Below are 17,320 nucleotides of genomic sequence, written 5' to 3'. Positions count from 1 at the left end.
ATAGTTAGAAAATCGCATTTTCAACTTTTCGTGTATTATCTCATGAATTTACTCCAGTGATTGTGGCTGTCGTTTTTTAATGAATTTAATTTAATTTCACCTCTGTTCATTAAAATATAAGCCTATGCCGCTGTACTTAATTGTTACGTAAGGAAGTTTTCACTAATAGTTATAAATTAAATCTATACCTAATAGCGCCCTTTTTAAAATGGTCTTAGGTATTCGAATTGAAAACAAATTTCGGCTATGTTTTAATAAATGATTGTGTATAAAGTCACGATCGCCAGTATGTTATAGTTTGTAGTATTTGACATGTATTTGAATGCGAAGTTTTGTGTGCTTAGATACAGCTACCTAGATAATTCACGCAGTTATTTTAATCTCCGTTTTCTATTATTAACACAAATAGACTATTCCGGTTACCCTGTATAAATAACTTAAAACCAATGATGCGGCTCACCCAAAATAATTATTCCTACATCCAACTGAAATATTATACATACATATCTAGAGGTGGGCGTTTAAAAGAAAAGCACTTAAAAAAGCTTTCTTTTTAAAATAAACACATGAACACGCTTTTAAATTTATGCGTAGGCGTTGGTCAGTTCAATACTCAACAATTAGATTTTTTACATCGTGCTTATGTTTCAAGTTCCGCCATCTATGTTTCCTAAACAAATTAATTCGTCAATGTGAATAATAATTTTATAAATTAAACTGGTATTGTACAAATAAACTTAAAACCTTTAGTGGTCTACTCTTGCTTTTCGCTATCAATACAACGTTGCAAGCATTTTTTAACTTAAAAGTCGATGCGCTTAAACGTTTTTCAAACAAAAAAGCGTTTAAGGAAGGCGTTTAAAAAAGCACGTTTTAATGTTTAAAAAAGTAAGCAATATTTCCTATCTCTACATAGATATGTATAGAGATAGGAAATGTAATAAATATTAATGCAGATGCCTTAATATATAATTATATCGGCTGCAGCAAACTTTAGACAACCACGCAATAATATATATATTTATAGCTATCTGCCCGTGCAAACCCTTGCGATGTCATGATAAGTATGGCAATTCGTAATCGGGTATCAACCTGAGTGACAATTTCTAGTTTAAAAAAAACAATATGTGATTTTAATACCAACGTAATTAATTACTTTTCTATGTCCAGTTCATACATACTGCCATATTAATCATAACCTTCCTACGTTTGACTATATTACTCATCTCAGCATTCCTGTCTGAATTAGCGTAAAGATGTGTAGACTACAGAGATGATGCTGGTGTATTGGAAATATTTGAAATATATACTGCAGCTACAAACAATTATTAGTTATGTCTGTTGGATAGGTCTGTCTAAATATATTTATTAGTGTGGTACCTAGGCGATTATTATAAGTAGTTATCGATGTTTATTTATTTTTAAAATTTTTAAATGTTTTAGAAGTGTTTTTGATAGTGGCTAAGGTGGACGGTTATACGTACTTAGCTTGTTATCAGCAATGCCGAACTTTGATAAGAAAGTCCACACTCGGTGGTTATCGGCTATTATCGTTAAAATAAATATGTAGTGCAAGAATTAAGAGCCACACGAACTTCTCTCCCTGTTAAGATATTTAAAATCCGGATATTATAAATAGGTAAGTGTTTTTACGTTTCTGCGATGACTATCGAGAATAGTGGCATATATCAAAACTTTTATAATTCATCAGGAAGATGGCTTAAAAAGAACTGAGACGTATCTGCCGCGCAATGTACCGGGGTCATCACAATAATGTCATGTGATTACACTAACAAAAAACTCGGAATTCATTATAAAATTTAGAGTTTTCTATATAAATATGTGATCCTTGAAGTATTAAGTCAAAAAAGGATCAATTTTGAATCGAATCATAATTCTACAAAAACAGCTATATGACTAACCACATCATGCCGGAGGGTAAAAAGGATTAATATGTTGTGATGTAAATAAGGTTTATTTCAGGTACGTTTGCTAATGTAGTACCACAATGTATTGTTTGCCAGCCACAATCTAGAAATAAAACAGAATTGTCATTAATATCATCACAGACAGACATAGAGACATAATAATACTAAATTTATATTTTTTTCATGGATATTTGAAGATATTTATTATTGTTGCTTTACCTATTTCTGCCGCCAGACCGTAATGTGAGCATTACTGTGTTTCGGTTTTGAAGGGTAGAGTGCTCTGGTGAAACTATAGGCACATGATCTTTGTCGATTTGTGTCTCAGTGTGACGAGCGCAGTGGCAGTGCCCCTCAGATATCTATAAATTCAAGCTCTGAAAGCCACCAGGCGCACGACCTTATGGTTCCATTACTGGGTATCATAAAAAGTAAAAATAAATAAATATCATTGAAATAAATATCATATAAATAAATATGATTTGCCTGTATCAGAGTACCTACCGATATGTCCTAAGTTAGCGCAATAGGAGACTCACTCTAAAAGTAAATATGAATATTGTGAAACACTCGAACTTGGGTTTCAGTTTCATATCTGTTTCATGTTATTATCATGGCCTTACCTACCTACCTACTTTGTAAGTTCTGGATAATAAGACAAAACGCTATGTACATGTTGACACTAGGGAAATGCTACTCTTCTAACCAGACCCAAAGCTTGGCAAATAATAATATTATAATTTATGATCTGTTCGGCCATAGCTGTGACCAATAAACACTTATTGTAAAAGTACTCTTCAAAAGTGTACGACACAATTTGACAAAGGTCTCCAAAAATACGAATATTAGGCACAACGGCGTTAAAATATGTTTCTTTTTTCTGTCGAACTACGATTGATATCATAATGGCATTGTATGTAAGTAATATTGACTTGAGGCCTTTCTGGCTACATTTAGTTTAGATCGCTGAACCCCAATGCTATTAAGAACATTGCTTAATTTACTTTTACATTATTAAAGTAACGCCTGAAAGCAACATTTACTTAAATAAAATATTACAATTGCGAAGTTTCTGAATCTTTAAATGCATGTTATTTGTTAAACAATATACATATATGATAATTTTTAGAAACAATAAAGCGTGAATACTTTGATTTTCACTTAACGTTAAACATATATGCATTATTAAAACTGCCTCTGTGGCCGAACGGACTGCCACGCAGAGGTACCAGGTTCGATTCCCGGGCCGGGAAAAATATTTATATGGCCTACATTTAATTCTCTCGTGAGTTTGGGTGTAATTTGTGGTTGTCTATATGCATGTCGGTGGCACCCGCGACACAGGGTTCCCTAGTGCGGCGCTATGTTGAGTGCGTGTGTTATTATTATTGTTTATTATTATTATTAAACATACGGCTGTAGTTTACGTCAGAAAACTTGAGCCGTATTAATGGTGTTCCCGTAACCTTGAGACTTTGTAACCAGACGCCGATGTTTATGTTCAATAAACCTCGGTCTCAGGTTCGGTGGAACGACGTGAATATAATTCTATACTGTCAATAAGCGTAACCATTTCATCCAGACCATTAACTGGATACAATAGCTCTATAAGACACATAATAGTGCCCCATTATTCGCCGCAAAAACCTTTTAACGAATAAAAAGCACTGTCCATCAAAAAAGTAGACGTTAAAGAATTTGTTCAGCGCTAATTCTTAATTTTTGTTTATTTCAGATAAAGATGACACATGAAAAAGCTTGAAGACATGGAAGATAGCAATAAAAAAAGAAGCAATAGCTTCCGGAAATTATTTCCAAGCGTATTTTTTGCTAATAAATCTAAGAACAAGAACCAAAAAGAAAAAAATGTGCCCGGAGAATCATCGAAAGGCAATCAAATTGCTCGACTGACTGGCCGAACCGACAAACAAAACCATACAAAAGAACTTAAGCATGAGCGCATTTACGAGAACGTAACTGCACATCACACTCAAAAATATGAAAATGATATTATATACCGCGATATATCTAGTAATAATTCTTCAAGTAGCACTTTAGTTTCAGAAAGTGTAAAACATCCAACCAATCACAGTTCATGGAAATACGCAATTGACAAAAATGAACTTTACTACACTGCAAGACCTCAAGTACCACCAAAACCAGTAAATGAAGTTGTGCATACACAATCAAACCACAACGAATCTTCTAATTCGCAGTACCCAGATGTTTACTATCACTCTTTAGAACATTTGATAAATATATCATCTCCAGTCGAAGAAATTGAAACATGCAAAGCACCCCAAGGGCTAGAGAATCCTACTTCTGTTGGTGCAGAAATTAAGCGGGTTAGCACAAAGTTTCTGATTTCACCAAAAAAAGAAGCTGAAGTGCGAACAATACAACCTAAGAGGGCACGAAGCCTGTCTTTTAACAACGAATTCCCTGAATTGAGCAAATCTTCGGTAATCCCTTGTAAAAATGAGTTAAATGTTAATAAACCATACAATTATTCAGCTCCTACTTCTCCAATGCCTGTTAGTCATAAGATTCCGAATATGCCAAAAACTGTATCTCCTTACGAACATGTGAGAAAAATCATGACGGAGACCGAAGAAAAGAGAAATTCTTTAAATAGATTAAGTAATCGCAACACATCCCCATCCTCTCCTAGAATTGAGAGTAGTCATATAATCCAGACTCAGGGTACAATATCGAGTCCAGTAAAGGAACATAAACTAGCAGAAGCAGAAAAAGAAAAGACCCGCCAGAAAGTTGAAATATTTTACTGGCAAAAACTAAAAGAATTAAAGGAAAAAGAGGAAGAATATTTCCTAAGGCAGTCTATGAATACTTTTATAAGTAGCCCAGACAGATATAACACTACCCGTACCCATTCTAGTTGTAGCACTCCAAACTCTCTAGTAGGTGAACATAAAAGTCACAGTTTACCGCGAGGAAAGTCTTTAAATACCTATACCGTGAAACAAACAGTTCAGTCAAATTCACCGTTTGTTAGAGGAGCACCAGAAAGAAGAACTGATACAAATGTAAATCCACGTAACTTTGACATTTACTCTGGTGATCCAGCAATAGTGTATAGACACCCAGAAAAACTGTTTATACGGACGATTTCGCCCGGTTCCAGGACAAACATGCAGCAACAATCATTTCCTCGCGAACCTCAAAGCGATAATCAAAATGTTGTTCAACAAACAAAAAGAGTTAGTTTCGAAGAACAGTATCCAGCGAAAGCCAGGAACACCATCGATGTTGTGAGTAGAGATGCAAGAAAATCAGTGAATACAAACATTCGAACTGCATACCACGACGTTTTCAGAAAGGGTAATGGATCAAAAGAATCTCAGAAAATTCCACCGCAACCGCCCGTTCGCTCTTCGAGCGCTCACGGTAATGTAGCGATTGTGACTCAGAAGAAAAGTGTTAATTCTATTGGTGGAAGTCGGTCAATTTACTCGGAGTCTGAAAGTGGTTCAGAGGCCGGTGAAATACAGCGGATATTGCAGAGCAATGCGCAAAAGGGTGAGTGAACTTTTTTATTGAAGTGTCTCAACATTATTTATGGATAAATAAGCTAAAATTTGAAAAAGCTTGAATAAATACTTAATGTTCTGTAGGCACCTAATTGAGTTTGTTCTATACGTATAAGGGTGTAATTATAAACGCCTGTAAAAATATGTAAGGCCAATTACGACTGAGATGGATTTCCTTATTAGTAGTTCATTAATTACCCTTCAATTACTTTTGTCAATTCCTGAGCGTCACAAAGCATCCAAAAATAGTCATTAGTACCTAGTTATTGTATTTATGTTAATACATTATTTACCGCATAAATTGTAAGTTACTCTGGGCTTTAAAATAAATATTGTATTTTCTTACGACCTTGTTAAAATTATGGTTCTAAGGCGACGATGGAAACGAGCGGTTACTCGCAAGAATAATACAGCAGAAATAAATAATACTTTTGTCAATGATTTGGAGGCTTTTACGCAATTAACAATATGAAATTTAAATGAACTCGAATAATTATAAAGCTATGATTGTAATTAATATGTAGTATTGAATTCAAAGTAAACAACAGCGGCCACAAAAGTAGTAATAAATAAAATATAAGTTACACAACGTATCAATAAAAAAAAATACTTTAATTCAAAAAACAACTCGAGTATAATTGAGCTAGGATTTTGAAATAAGGCAAAAAAAATATTTTCTCACAAAAATAAATACTTTTGGACATTTCGTTACGGTATTTAAAAATATTTATAAAAACATAACAAAAAGGAATAGACCAAGTGCGTGTCAGACATGGCTATGATAAGGAGATTAGTATCAAAATCCAATTTCAATTTTTTTTACATGTAATAGTGTGTAGTTCATCATGTAGTTTGCCCGCTTACGTAATTTTCCGATCGAAAAATTTGCTAGATGATACATACTTTTAAGCAAAACCTGCTTTACCTAACATCACATGTGGGAAACACTAGCACGTAGTATAACTTAGAATGTTGACTTCGTCGTATAAATTTAACATGCTGTTTGGGACGTCGACGAGCCAGACGCCAAACTTGCCTTCTACTTGTAGATAAGTAATTTAAACTTTCCATTATATGGGGTGATTTGAGAATAATAGATGTGTAAAATATAATTTCTTATATGATAAATCGTCCTTATCTTAAATACACACATTCAAAGTATTTACAGATCAAGCACGTTTTAATTACACGTGTAAGTAAGCCAATTACTGAAAACCAGGTTGTTAATTTTTTTTTAACATGGCCGATGTTTTTGGTCAATTTTATAATTTGAATTTGAAAATTAAATTAACCAAAAAAAATAATCATGTGTGTGTATCGTGTATAAGCTTAATTCGAAACTAATTTAATAATAAAATCTGCAATACTACATTATTTCAGATTTTGAATGATTGTGATTTCGCTGCGTGTGCACTTGAATTAACGCAGGAAATTATGAAAATAATACATCCTAGCACTATACATTTATTCGAATATATTGGCGTATACATTTACTAGCGTATCTTCTATGTACCTACATGTAACATAATATTACTCATTTACCAGCACGACAGTGGTCACAGGTAAAGTTGTAACGCTCTAATGTTTCACGTATTATCAAGGTAGAAGTACTCTTTTTTTTTTTTGTTATAAACGTTTAGTTCTACTTCGTCTCACTCAGTTGTATTACAACAACAAATAGTATGTGCGAGTGCACATGCAAAGCAACCGCAAAGTAGCGTTTGAACTGCAGTTGAAATGCAGCTCATGTGATTACGCACTAAGTTGCACATATAAAATATGTTTATACATAGTTCGTTGTTCTTCTGAATTTAGGTTAGATACATCATCATGTCATCGTTCTACTATCGATACGGCGAGTAGAGTATATATTATGTTTCACCAAGTTGCTTGAGCATTTCACCCCGAATATCTATCTCGTTTGAAGGCTAAAGTCGCTTTCGAGATGCATTAATAATGCCTCTGTATATTACAAACGAAGTTTTGAGTTCCAGGATCTCATTAAAGCATACATGAGTTTGAAACCTGCGTCTGAAACGTGATAACTTATTGAAATAGCGTCTGCCACGGTAAGCTAGAAGACGTAGGTTCGAATCCGGCCGGATCGAAGGAATTTTTTTCTGAGTGTTCGCAATAATTATAACAAATTAGTGGAACAATTTCACAAAAAGTAATTGAATATAATTTATTTGGGTGTTTTTATATTTTTACTAAGAGAACAGTGAATTTTATCACCTGATGAAAAGTGCCGTCGACGATCGAGCATAACACCTTTGTATATATACATTCTCGCCTTGAAATTGCCCAAGTTAGCGTTCAGGGAACAAATTTGCAGGCAGGGAATTCCACTCCAATGCCGTACGCCATGTAAATGTGGAAACGTAACATTTTGTGCGAATTTTATTTATCTACCTTTGGAAGATTTACAGCAAATTTTTAACTATTAATATAGGGTTTTTGATCAAGAACTTTGTTTTGAAAATCAAAATAAAACAATAAATTTAGATGGCAATGATTCAAATTTTTATTTTATTACAAAAAGTAAGGTTTGGCAATTATGAATGAATAATGATATCAGATAAATGTCCACCAAGATCACAGTTACAGATGTCGATTCTTTCAATAAAGTTTTTAATCACTTTTTGACATGATGGTGGGTCTATTTCGTTAATCACTTTCAGATCCTAATTACAAATTTCCACAATACTAACCACATTTTGGACATATTCATAACTGTAACCCCAGTCTATTTCTGCTGTCTAACGCCCCAACGATGGAAAGGGGATTGCAGAATTGATAAAAGGTCTGAGGGACACTGCCATTGCACCTGTCACCCTGAGATATAAGTTGACAAGTTCCATGTGCCTGTAATTTCACTAGCACCCTTAACCCTTCAAAACCGAAAACAGTGTGCTCACATTCTGTTTGACGGCTGAAATAGAAAAGGAAATTCCACCAAATTTTACTACAGATATTAGCTATCTATGGCATATCGTGGCCACTACTTCGATTTATGCATATTTGGCTGATAGACCCTTATTTATGGTCGTCAATAGCCCATCGTTGTCAGTACAAAATATAACTTCAAAGTTTTTCAAGGACTTAATCTGGGACCGCTATTGTTTAATATTTTTATTAATGTCATTCCGCGATGGTTCATTACCGATTTCGTTTATTATTAATTTTGTAGAATAATTGAGTAATAATAAATTACTGTGACATATTTGTCCTCCTGTTTGACCTTGACATATTGTATAAATGATTTGTCGATAAGAAGGTGTGTTGAAATATTAAAAAAGTATACATAAGTTCCTTAAGAAATAAAGGGACATACCTTCAAAATACACAATGTGTGGGAAATAATTAAATATTGTCGACAATGGAACGCCAGGTTAGTTTCACGGAACATATGATAAGTTTTTAGAAAAAGCATCACGCATGCGTTATATTAACAAATTTATTATACTAGTACTCTGGAAGAAATTATTATTTTGTTGTGTATTTATCAAGATTATAAGAGAATTATGCGGCACCCAGATAAACCGATATAGATTAAGGGTGTGAAGAAAACAAGTAATGTAGTATTTTTCAAGTGTTTGGAGAAAATAAATAATATCTCCTTGATTACCGCATTATGTGGTGGTGATACAATACATTGGGCGCTAAAACAATTTGTTTGGTTGTTGTCGTACTCCGTAGGTATGGTAAAAAGGCGGTTTTCATATGCGGATTCAAAATTAAACGTCCGTAATTACGAGTATGATTTCACTTAACTTTCCTTTAAGGTACCCTCGGTATGCAGTCATGCCCACCACTCACCTAGACGTAATACGTGGTGTTCTAATCGCCTATTCCCTAACTATGCATGCAAACTTTTCAACGACTGTTGTGATTGCGCTGATACATAATATTTACCGCATTACAGTCTTATTACCAAACAGCTGTACGAGGTTTGTCTTACCTTACCTTGTATTCTTTTGGAGTGTAATATCTAGTCATAAATGTAATATTTATAATATATGTGTTTCTCAACAACTTATTCGAATTTAATATATTTCTTCCTACATACAAAAATATTGTTGTTTTATGTGTATACAATCTTAGGTCAGGTTACGTAAATGTCTGAATATCTGTATTATATTTGACTCAAAGTCAAAGTCAAAGTCAAAGATTATTTATTCCATAGGTAAAATAAATTTACACTTGAAAACGTCACATTTAAGCTCCTGCTCGTTCACTACGCTGACCTCCCTGTCGCCACGTTTTATATCCTACATGTTTTGTCATGATGTCGGATAGCCTTGGTTCAATGTAAGGTCAATTCTCATATGCGACAAAGTCTCATGCTTAATAATATGATAACATAGAGATATAGGGATTTATAATTGCGCTAATGCATACTACAATTATCGTTAAACCTTCTGCGTGCCTCGACCGACACCACAAGTAAACCCGAGAGCCACATGGTGGTTGGATCCTCTCATCAGACGGGCACACCTGTTGCCAAGAGCGACGCGTAGAAGATTGGGGCCCTGAGGCCCCATGTTGATCCTCCACCTTCCCCTTAGATCAACCCAAACCTCCAGCAAGATACAATAATCCTTTCATCTATATCTCAATATTACCATATCTCTTTATTAGTACAAACACTCACCAGATTAGAAAACACTTCACCATCTGCTTCGCACTAACTACACCTCCTCTCACCCTTTTTGCTACTCTCCAAAACTAATCTCCCTCTTTTCTCTCTAACGTTCCTTTCCTTTTAAACATTATCATTCCCCCCATTTCTCCCTCTGTGTTGCTATTTTAACATTCCGTTCAGAAAGAATAGAGGCACTCACCAGTAACTGTCAATCGCGACCGTACGCGACACTCCCGGCGGCGGCTTGGCTTACAGCAAGGCGAACAGCTGCCGAGTCCACTCAGCAATCTTCTCCCTCGCTCGTACAGCTGCGTTGCGCCTTACTCTCCCATCCTCCGCTGGAGACTCAGGTCCATCCTCGGCTGAAGACTCAGGTCTACCATCGTTATTGTCCTGATTGGAAAGTTCTGCACCAGGAGCATCTACTGGGGATGTATTCACAAGCTCATCTCCTACGTCATTCATTTGATCCTGATGTGATCCAGTTATTTCTTCAATAACTCCTCCAAGTTGCTCTACATCCATGGCTACTTGATCTTGAAGAGGGTAGGCAGGTATTTGGTCAAGCTCCACTGCCGTAGGAACTTCAGGTACTTCAGGTAGGTTTACACTATTAGGTGCACCGTTATATTCACTCACAACTTCGGCTTCGAGTGGGTAGAGATGACCAATAGAGCGAATGAAATCAGTATTTTCCACTCTGACTCTTGCCACTCTAACTTCTCCGTCCGATCCTTTGATCAACTCTGATATCCTTCCAACTTTCCATTGATTCCGGTTTTTCTGTTCACCTTTAATTTGCACTATATCGCCTACACAAGGTTTGATGTGTGACATTACTCTGGGTTGTTTGGGCGAGTGCTGATACTTTTCTCTAAGGTTGAGAAGGTATTGCCCAATAAACATGTTCTTAAACTCTTTCATCACTTTCTGGCCCCTTCTCCATCCTTCAACGAGGGTTTCCTTTGTAATGGTTGCAGGAGTCAACTGGTCAATAGGCAGATCTAACTCTAAACATTTACCCATCGATAAAAAGTCTGCCGGTTTCAAAATATAGTCCACGTCTGCTCCCACATAAGTAAGAGGTCTTGTGTTGACTACGGCTTCCACTTCCCTCAGCTTCTCCAATGTCCTCTTCAAATAGTGTTTCACCACCGATACAAGTCGCTCGTACACGCCACCATGCCAGGGTGCTAATTGTGGTATAAATTTCCAAGAGATCTTATTTTGTGTACAGTAGTTACTTGACAAGACTTCAGACATCAATTTAAACTGCATCGCGTTGTCAGACATTATATGTGAAGGGGCTCCTCTGGAAGCCACAAATCGCCTAAGTGCCAGTAGGAATTCCTCCGCTCTCATATCTTGTACTACCTCCAGATGAAGGGCTCGTACCACCAGACATGTAAATAAGCAGATCCACCTCTTTTCTTTGCCATTACTTGTTTCAACATGCATTGGGCCAAAGTAGTCTACGCCTGTATATGTAAATGGACTTGAATACTTTACTCTTTCAACTGGCAGAGCCGGGGTTTTAGGCAGCTGGTATGGGCCTCCGCCGTGCTTAATACACTGTGGGCATTTTTGAATAACCTTTCGAACCTGTACTCGGCCTTGAGGTATCCAATATCGGTGACGTATTACACTCAGTGTATGTGGTACGCCTACATGGTAGTGCCTTTCATGAGCATCTTTTATTATCTTTGTCGTGAATTCACAATCCTTCGGTAGTAAGATCGGATGCTGAGTTTCGTATGATAAGTCCGCGTGCATCAAACGACCTTTACAACGAAGAATACCGTCTACATCTTTAAACAATCCTAGGTTTCGAGTCAGATGTGTTTCTTTGCCCTTGAATTCTTCAGGAAAGTGACTGGATTGCAAATCTATGATTTCCTGTAGTTGAGAGTTCATCTGTACCACTGGCTGTGTCCTCTCAATTTCTTCACTAGGTCTATCGTCGAGAATTAGTGTCTGTACCTCGTCCAGACCCTCCGCCGCTGCTGAAACAGACACGACGTGGTCTTCCAGGTGCATATTTCTCGGCCACGTTCTTTTGTCTGCGGCTAGGAATGCTGGTCCATGGAACCATAAATGTTTTTTCTCAATCCATGTTTCTGGCCTATTTGCAATATCTGCAGGATTATGCTCAGTGTTGATGTAGCACCGATGTACTTCCATGTTCTGTTTTATTTCTTCCACTCTTCTTGTAACAAATGGAGGCAATAACTTTTTAGATTCTATCCAACTGAGAACGACCAGACTATCAGTCCAAAGAAATTGTCTAACATTAGGGAGTGCTATGGACTTCACTAGGTAGGTGAGCAGTCTGTTACCAATCAAATAACCAAGCAACTCTAACCTTGGTATCTTTAAGTTTTCTTTATCTTTCAGTGGAGCTACACGAGCTTTTGACATTAGCAGTGTCACTTGGACGCCACTTGTATCTTCAGATCGTAGATACGCAACAGCTGCATAAGAGTTTTGGCTTGCGTCAGTGAAACAGTGTAGCTCAAACTTAGCGTTTTCCTTTTCCTTATCATGGCCTAGATGTCTTGGTAATTTAATATGTTTAATGTCGCTTAAATTTGACACTGTGTCTTTCCACTGAGATAGAAGATCTTCAGGTAGTTTGGTTTCCCATCTGTACTTTTTTCGCCATAGTTCTTGAAGTAAAAGCTTAGCCGGCATTGTCAAAGGAGACACGAAGCCACAAGGGTCGTAAAGGGAGGCTAAAGTTCTTAAAACTTCTCTCTTGTTAGCTTTCAATATCCTTGTCTCATTAAATATGTCCTCCTTGAGTTTCAACTGAAGTGTATCGTCTTCTACATTCCAAAGTAAACCTAATACCTTGACTTGGTCTAATTCTTTGGCCCTATATTGCTCAGGTATTTTCTTCATTAGGGATTTATCATTGGAAGTCCAATCTCGAATATTCATTGACAATTCTTGGAATGCGGTCTTAGCTTCAGCATACAATTCGCGGGCTACATGTATGTTATTGGCACTCGTAACTAAATTGTCCACATAGCATTTATCTGCAATACGTTCCAGAATACCGCCATTCTTCTTAGACAAGTGGTAACGTATAGTAGCTGTGAGTAGAAAGGGGCTAGAAATAATGCCGAATGGTACACGACAGAATCTCAAGTGAATAAGATTGTCTTCTGAAATCGGTTTCGTGATATCTTTTATCCATAGAAACCGAGTCACGTCTCTAGCTTCAGCCTGTAACCCAACTTGTAGAAAAGCCTTTTCAACATCCGCAAGTATCCCAATTTTATTTATTCTGAAGTTCAATAATAAGGCAGTCAAGTCTTGTAGCATACATGGCCCTTTGTACATACATTCATTCAAACTTCGCTGGTTCTTTAACTTCGCAGATGCATCGTATACCACGCGTCCTCGCTTACCGGCTTGTTTTATTAAATGATGCGGTAAATAATGAATCGGAGGTCCTTTTTCATTTTCTGCATTCATTTGTGGGTCTATTACTTCGATAATTCCGGAGTCACATTGTTCCCTCAATATCTCGTCATATTCTTGTAATGTAGTAAAATCTGAACGTTGTAATAAACCTTTTAGTCTACCATAAGCTAAGCCATAATTTGTTGGTAAGTTTGAAGTATGCTGCGTCCATGGCCATTTTACATAGTACCTCCCTTCATGGTATTGAACTGTATCATTAAAATGATGAACGGCTTCCTCTTCTCGTGTTGTTTTTGCAGAGTCGGTTATGCCAATATTCTCTAAAGTCCACAAGAATTTGATGTCCATATTTTGTAGAGGCAGGTCAGGGTCGGTAAAATATAAATAACCTGGATCAGATTGGTGGTATGTCACTACTGCGAGGGTATTTTCATCTTTGCCAGTATCCACACAGCCTGATAAAATCCAGCCAAATTCAGTATCAGCCAAATATAACTCTTCATCCAACTTAATCCTTTTCCCTGTGATAAATGAGAAGTAATAATCATTACCGATAAGAATGTCAATTCCTTGACCACATGAGCCATCATCAGCCATGACATCGACTGAGTCTAAGGAAGTTATCTGTGGTACCAGTATCCTCTCTGTAATGTTGGGTACAATATTGACCTGTATCTGTTTTTGTATGCTTCTATTGGTTTCTATTGTGATCTCGATTGAAGGGCTGAGCATTTCCAAAGGGTTTTCTGATCCAAAGGTGTAAATCATTAGCAGGTCTTCTCCAGAAGGTGTTATGGATAGCAGGTTTGCTAGGCGTGTAGTTATGTAGCTTCTCTGGCTACCACTATCCATGAGAATTCTGCAAGGATGTTTCTTATTGTTACTCAGGACCCTTGCCGTTGCCGTCTGTAAGAAGGATCTACAGTTATGACTGTGACATGTAACATTTGGTATTTTAGTAAGACCAGTATTCATACCTGATATCTTCTTACGACATAGGGCGCGGTTATGGGGTCCTGTGCAGTGATAGCATATTATCCTTTTTTGACACTGCTTACTTCTGTGTCCTTCTTGAAAGCATTTGAAGCACCTATTCCCTATCTTCTTGATTCTCTCTTCCATACTTTTAAAGGTATTACACTGGTCATTATAATGTCCACCATCACAGAATATGCAGGACCTACGTGTTCTTTTCACATTGCTATCTGCGCCAGTTGTAATATTTCGCTTCAATTGTATTTTGTCACGACAGCTGACATGTTCCTGTGATGTTCCAGTTTTTACTTTATTGTTATGCCAGTTCCTTCCTTTATTGCGCGTTTGTGTCCGTATGTGTAGGACATCCGTTGAGCATGTAGGTCTGTTTTCTGACACCACATCTGACTTTGCTTGAGATAATTCCATTGCAGTGATTATGTTATCAAGCTGCTCTCGTATTGCTAAGACTGTACTATCCCTTTTAATAGCAATATTCAACTGAAACATTACTTTCTCTGGAAACTTGTTCAGCAATATAGTCCGGAACCCATTGCCATTTATGTCCTCGCCCAGTGACTGCAGCACTCTCATATTTTTCTCAACGCTGTTGAGGACTCGCCTACAATCACTAGGTGTCTCCTTAGCACACTCCAACTGATGTAGCGCATTGTAGTGGGCATCGACTAGGAACTGCTTGTTGCCGTACCGGTTTTTTAAAGTTTCTACTGCAATGCCGTAGTTTTGGTTGGTTGTTCCCAAACCCTCGATAGCTTCTAGAGCTGAACCTCTCAGTGACGCAACAAGGTAGGCCATCTTCAATGCGTTGTTGGTGGTTGCCATATGCACACTTGCTTCGAACTGGTCCCAAAAATCATGCCACTTAAGAATATCTCCTTCAAATACAGGCAGTTGTAGTTTGGGCAGTTTTGCACAGTTACTCTGCCGCGGCTGCTCGCATTGTTCTTGTGAAAGGTCCATAATGGCCTTTTCAGCTTTGAATTCCAGTTCTGTATAGTCCTTAATTATGTCCGTTGATACTTCAGCAATCTTATCAATGTAGCGGAGGACTTCTTCCTTGAACTTTGATGTGACTACACTCAACTCATATTTGATCCTCTTGACTTCTGATAAATCAGCTCCTCCATGTTCAACCTGTCTCAACACCTCCAAAGCCTTAAGAAAGGTTGCATTCAGCTGATTTTTGCTAAGCTCAAGCCGTATACGAAGAGCCTGTTCCATTTTGCTTTCCTCTATGTGACGCTAACTCCAAGTTTTTTAGCGATTTGCAACGAGTACTTCTCTTAGGCAAACTTTAAATTCTTAGAACTTGAACTAGCGTAATTCCAATTACACACTAATTAAATCTTCAAATTTAATCGTCCGAAAGTAGGGGTATTTTCGAGGTGCCGACTGTAATAAACACAGTATCATTTAGATGTACATAGAAATACCATATAAAATTCAACATAAAAAATGGCTGCTTTTACCACCAGAAAATTTTCTACGAATATATATATACGTATATTTTTACGGGCATATAAAATATTTCAGTAAACGTACTGTGATGCCACAGTCACGATACCAGTCTCCTTAAACTTTTCTCTGAGAGAAACCCGAGAGCCTAGACGGTACACAGAACGAATCGCTCGTTTTTGCAATATAAATATGGTTTGAATATGTGCCGCTTTACCCCACATGAGAATCCCGCAGGAAATTATACTATGGAAGTAACTAAAGTAAACTAGTCTAGCAGTACTAACATCGGTAAGCTCACGTATTCTGCGGACTGCGTATGCAGCGGAGCTTAATCTGCTGGCCACGGAAGATATATGTGGAAACCATTGAAGTTTACCTACTATCTAAGGTCACTCCCAAGAAGACTGTTTTATTAACAAAGTCTAACTTTTCTCCGTTTATTTCTATGCTTGGACTAGTCGATTTTACGTTAGGTAATTCAAATTTAACACATTTTGTTTTCTTGTCTCTTGACTCTTTTATGTATGGTAACCTTTATTTAAGGTAACACTTTATCACGCTAGTCAATTTGTATTGTGTAATCTCAATTTTAATTATTGAGGGTATGACTTGTTGGTTATTCTGAATAAATAAATAAAAAACTGCTAATTTTAACTCGCAATTTCACTCGAAAGAAACTATTTATATTTTATAAATAATTCACGATTAAAGATAAAGAAAAAGACAAAGAGGTAGGTAAAAATGTGTTCTCCATTAAGGATTGTTCTATCCGAAATTAGAGTTACTGGATGCCAAAAGCTGTAGGTAGTTGTCTGTTTTGTATGATTATTCATGTTGATTGCATTCATAGAGTCTGGATAAGTAACATCGATACTAGATGGATGGACCGGAAGGGGTTCGACATTCTGGTACGTTTGGTAGCTGCTACACACAGACATACATATATCTAGATAGACGCCGCAAGTGTACGTACTTCGCGTGCCGAAAATGAAATTCACTTACTTGCCGCTGCTGCACTTCAGAACGCGCTCGATCGTTCCCGTTGATAAACACCAGTCGAAAACGCGAAAAATGCATAATTGTGCCATTATAAACTGCAAAAGCACTATAACTGTAGGTAAACGGGTAAACAGGGACGTTTCCTCACACGGACAAGTGATATTGTAATAAGAAAATGCATAATTTATTTTGAAAACAATTATTTTGGTTCTGTATGAATTTCGAGAAAACCAATAGGCAACCGAGTGTATGCCTCATGTTTGTAATACATTGCGGCTTTTACTTGGTGCGATATATTTGTGATCCTTTGTTAA

At 36.9% G+C, this 17,320-nt stretch overlaps 2 protein-coding genes across 10 annotated transcripts in view; one reads left to right on the top strand and one right to left on the bottom strand.

Annotated features, from left to right (window-relative positions):
• Positions 1-17,320, bottom strand: part of LOC113228486 (solute carrier family 35 member B1 homolog) — a 48,236-nt gene that overhangs the window by 12,930 nt on the left and 17,986 nt on the right. The window lies entirely within an intron of this gene.
• Positions 3,695-17,320, top strand: part of LOC113227908 (coiled-coil domain-containing protein AGAP005037) — a 169,260-nt gene continuing 155,634 nt past the window's right edge. For 8 of the 9 annotated variants that reach the window (XM_026461104.1, XM_026461325.1, XM_026461037.1 and 5 more), the window contains exon 1: positions 3,695-5,468. In XM_026461104.1, coding sequence (XP_026316889.1) covers positions 3,695-5,468 — 1,774 coding nt within the window. The remainder of the gene's footprint in view (positions 5,469-17,320) is intronic. The other variant, XM_026461491.1, reaches the window with a different exon arrangement.

This window comes from Hyposmocoma kahamanoa, unplaced genomic scaffold (genome assembly GCF_003589595.1).
Source record: "Hyposmocoma kahamanoa isolate Upper Pololo Valley unplaced genomic scaffold, ASM358959v1 100021, whole genome shotgun sequence".
NCBI classification, from domain to species: Eukaryota; Metazoa; Arthropoda; class Insecta; order Lepidoptera; family Cosmopterigidae; genus Hyposmocoma; species Hyposmocoma kahamanoa.
This window is presented reverse-complemented; position numbering and strand designations above follow the sequence as displayed.